The sequence below is a fragment of the Odontomachus brunneus genome, unplaced genomic scaffold (assembly GCF_010583005.1).
Source record: "Odontomachus brunneus isolate Ranch 3 - 2012 unplaced genomic scaffold, Obru_v1 Obru_scaffold_174, whole genome shotgun sequence".
In the NCBI taxonomy this organism is placed as follows: Eukaryota; Metazoa; Arthropoda; class Insecta; order Hymenoptera; family Formicidae; genus Odontomachus; species Odontomachus brunneus.
This window is the reverse complement of record NW_022639624.1, coordinates 33934-38113: the sequence shown is the minus strand read 5'-3', so window position 1 is coordinate 38113 and position 4180 is coordinate 33934. Positions and strand designations below refer to the sequence as shown.

General features: G+C 40.8%; 1 protein-coding gene across 1 annotated transcript in view; it reads right to left on the bottom strand.

Moving 5' to 3' along the window:
* The window catches only part of LOC116851393, an 8447-nt gene extending 5242 nt beyond the window's left edge, over positions 1-3205 (bottom strand). Inside the window, exon 1 of the mRNA XM_032830733.1 lies at positions 2965-3205. Coding sequence (XP_032686624.1) covers positions 2965-3205 — 241 coding nt within the window. The remainder of the gene's footprint in view (positions 1-2964) is intronic.
* Between the last annotated feature and the right edge of the window lie 975 nt (positions 3206-4180).

Below are 4180 nucleotides of genomic sequence, written 5' to 3'. Positions count from 1 at the left end.
TTTCGATGTCTTCGTTCCATGCCACTATTTGCATTCGGTGCCGACTAATCTTATGTATTGTAACATAAATTTGAGCAACTTACAAGTTTGAGTTTTACCGACAATTTTAGGTCCCTCTATTTCATCTATGAAACCTTTAGTTCCCTGAAATATTATATAATTTTGTAACGCTATTTCGCGTTCGGTGCGGGATAAGCTGCGAGTCGGTGTGGTCCGGATTCGAGCAGATGTTAATAAGTGTGAAGACAGTGGGATGGATATTAAGATGATGTATATTGTCGATTAGATGGCTATGTACAATGATTATTTACAGTCTGATGCGACGCCGTTGGTTTCGCGAGCGGGTTTTTGTGTTCGCGCGTGTTGATGTTCGCTGCGGCGGAGCTCGTGCCGTGGGACGCGGGCGGTCGTGTGACGCGTCGCTTGTATTGTGCTCGCGGCACGATGTTGACGCTCGGGTCTTTAATGTTGGTTGCGCTAGGAGAGCCGTTACTCGAAGAATAATACGGCCCCGTATGCGTAATGCGTCAGAGTTCTGCGGAGCGATCGTGCGCTATGATGCGTTGCCGCGGGATCGGTTCTCCGGAGCGGCGGCGCGATTTCGCGGCGGCAGGTAGCGGAACGTTTATAATATCGGAGGTTTCGCGGGTCCGACAGCCGGGGCTGCGGTTTCCGAGCCGCACTTAACGCGGCTTTTCCGTATTCGGTACCTCTTCGAAGCGGTATCGAGAAATATCGCTTTTGCGAATCCAATAAGTCGACGGAGCGGTAATCAAGGATGTAGACTTTACGAATCCAATAAGTCTACGCGGATGTCGACTTTACGAATCCAATAAGTCGACGGAGCGGTAATCAAGGATGTAGACTTTACGAATCCAATAAGTCTACGCGGATGTCGACTTTACGAATCCAATAAGTCGACGGAGCGGTAACGAGGATGTAGACTTAACGAGATCGACGAGTCTCCACGAGTGCCGACTCTACGAATCCAACGAGTCGACGGTGTGGTCGCCTGTGCGAATTTGATAAGTCTACGCGGAGGTCGACTTTACGAATCCAACAAGTCGACGGAGCGGTGAGGAAGGTCTAGGATACGGTGTTCTAGGCAGCGCTGCTCGCGAGGTGCTGCTGCTGTCGGAGTCTGAGCTCCGTTCAGCGGAGTGCGTCGGAAGACTGCTTATCTCTCGGCTCTTCGCGCGGTCTTTTATACTACTTTTCGCCTGATCTAGTGTTGTGTTCTTCACGGTCGGTCGGCGGTGTTTACATTAGTTTGTCCTGTTCTGTTTCGTGAAGGGTCGTTTCATATATTTGCTTTTAACGGTTTCGCGGTTTGTATTACGGACGGCTCGTTACAATTTAATATATAGTTTTATAAGTAAGATAATATATACATATATAATTTAACGTATACACAGTTGAGTTTCCATCGAGTATGGATTATAACATCTTATCACTCGAAAATGAAATTGTTTCAAGTTCATTATTTATATTTAAAACTTGAAGTTTATTTGAAATGTTCTCTGATCTATAAAATAAAAGAGTAGGTATAATATAAAGGTTCTAACCCATGGTCCTCTGGGGGGGGGTGAGGGGCGGGGGGTATGACGTCATCGGGGGATATGACGTCACCGGAGGTATGACGTCAGAGGGAGTATGACGTCACCACGGGGGGGGGTATGACGTCACCGCGCAGGGCGTTATCAGCGGTCGGTAATTAGGGGGAGGCATACCGATGTTATCGACGATCGGTAATTTTTACCGATATTATATAACATTTAATTACATAATTTTTTACCAACATATAATTACACAATACCGATAGTACCGACGATCGGTAATTTATTACCGATATTATATATCAACATTTAATTACTTAATTTTTACCAGCACATATATATTTTTATATAATTTTTACTGTCATGTTTACATAATATCGATGATCGGTAATTACCGATATTATATAATTTTTTCTATCTGCTTTCGATGGATCATTTTACCGATCTGCAGTGGTTTTTTCGCGGCGGTTTCCGCGGCGGATTTTGTGGCGGTTTTGCGCCTCCCGCGCCGCCCGCGCCGCTCGCGTATTTCGCAGCGTGATTTTTTAGTCACAGCTGCAAACTCTAATATTCTGCAAACGTATGCATTTGACAATTAGATGCGCAAGAACTAGAATGTGACACATGATATTCTTATTACTAATGAGCACGTACACTGTGTCCCCGCGACAAGATTTTGCAAGCGTTTGCGTGTTATACATCGTGGACAATATATTATGTAATAAAGCGATAAAAACGGTAATACAGAACGGTAAAGAAACGGTAAAGAACGGTAAAAAAAACGGTAATGAAATGGTAAAAAACGGTAAAAAAAAACGGTAATGAAATGGTAAAGAACGGTAAAAAAACGGTTTAGAAACGGTAAAGAATGGTAAAGAAACGATAAAGAACGTTAAAAAAGCGGTAATGAAACGGTAAAGAACGGTAAAAACAAAACGGTTTAGAAACGGTAAAAACGGTAATAAAACGATAAAGAACGGTAAAAAACGGTTTAGAAACGGTAATGAAACGGTTAAGAAACGGTAAAGAACGGTAAAGAACGGTAAAAAAAGCGGTAATGAAACGATAAAGAACGGTAAAAAACGGTTTAGAAACGGTAAAGAACGGTAAAGAAACGGTAAAGAACGGTAAAAAAAAACGGTAATGAAACGGTAAAGAACGGTAAAGAAACGGTAATGAAACGGTAATGAAACGGTAAAGAACGGTAAAGAAACGGTAAAGAAATTAATATTATAGCATATCACGCGATGTAATTCCGTGTAATTTGAATCATCAAATGCAGATGTGCAGACAGTTATGTGTAAAATAAATGGTCATACAAAAATGTGTTGTATATATTTTTATTACACTACAGGAGGTAGTTAAGAATATATATACGGTATGTGATTTTATTAAAACTAGAGGTTACAAATCATGTGTTCCAAAGCGTAATGTTCAATGTCGGGTAAAGCACAAGCCAATAGTTCGCAATCAACAAGCGAGTCGCAATCGAAATCCACATTATCACGTATCACCTTAGCAGCATAATCCCAATCAATGGTTTTTGACTCATAACATACGCCGGTGATGTTATTCTGTTGTAAAATCTTTACAAACTTTTTAAACTTTGTGTTAACAAGATGTGTATTTTCACAAAGCCATTCATACATATGGTCAATACATTGTTCATAAACAAATAACCTATCCAATGTTTTTCGTTTAACATATAAAATATTGCCGAATAGAGTGAGTTTTAGAACTTTAGCTTTCTGTATTTTATCACTTTTGATTAACAAGTCGCAAATCCAAAACGGCGAAGATTCAGCCTATTGCAGGAGTCGATCGAAGTCTGTGCGTTTGTGCATAATCTCCTTCCAGATTTGATGTGGTAATATCAAGTGATTGCCGCGATTGTCGCCAAGAATAATTTCCACGCAAGACACGGGTCCTACACTGATTCCAATTTCTAGATATTTATAGAATGTGGATGTTAGGTCATATCTTCTTCCCAAGATACGAGTTATATGTTGAGACCGTAAAGATGGATTGGAGGAAGAAGCGCTATAAAAGATTAAAAATTATATGTATAATGTACAAAAAACAGTTAATTGAAGGAAAGAAAAAATGATGAAAGGCAAAACCTACCTTGCATTAGCTGTTTTTGCATGGTCCTTTTGGATAGGAATGTAATAATTCATTCGTTTGACGTTTCCTGCAACACCGTTAGTATACATCTTCTTAACAGTCTAATTTGTCTGTTCGATCCTTGTGTCATAGATGCAATGCTCATGTAAGAGTCGTTTTTCTAATATATACAATCCCCCACTATCGCATACCTTTGTTCTTACAATGATGCAAAATACGCTACATTGCAGTTTCCCCCTCCTATTCTTCATCTATGACGCAGAACGAGAAGCTGAGATAACAAAAACGCTATATGTGACAATTATTGCCTGCGTGGTTGCCTGTATATGTGAAACGAGCAGTTTTATTCCGCAAGTGTTCTCTCGATTAAAGTTTCATTGTCGTGTCGGCGTCATTAAGTCGGACAACCGGAAACATGGAATCAATGTTCCACGGTATCGAGAAGTTAAGCGGGGCTGAAAACTGGTGCACATGGAAATTCGCAGTCCGTAATTTACTGC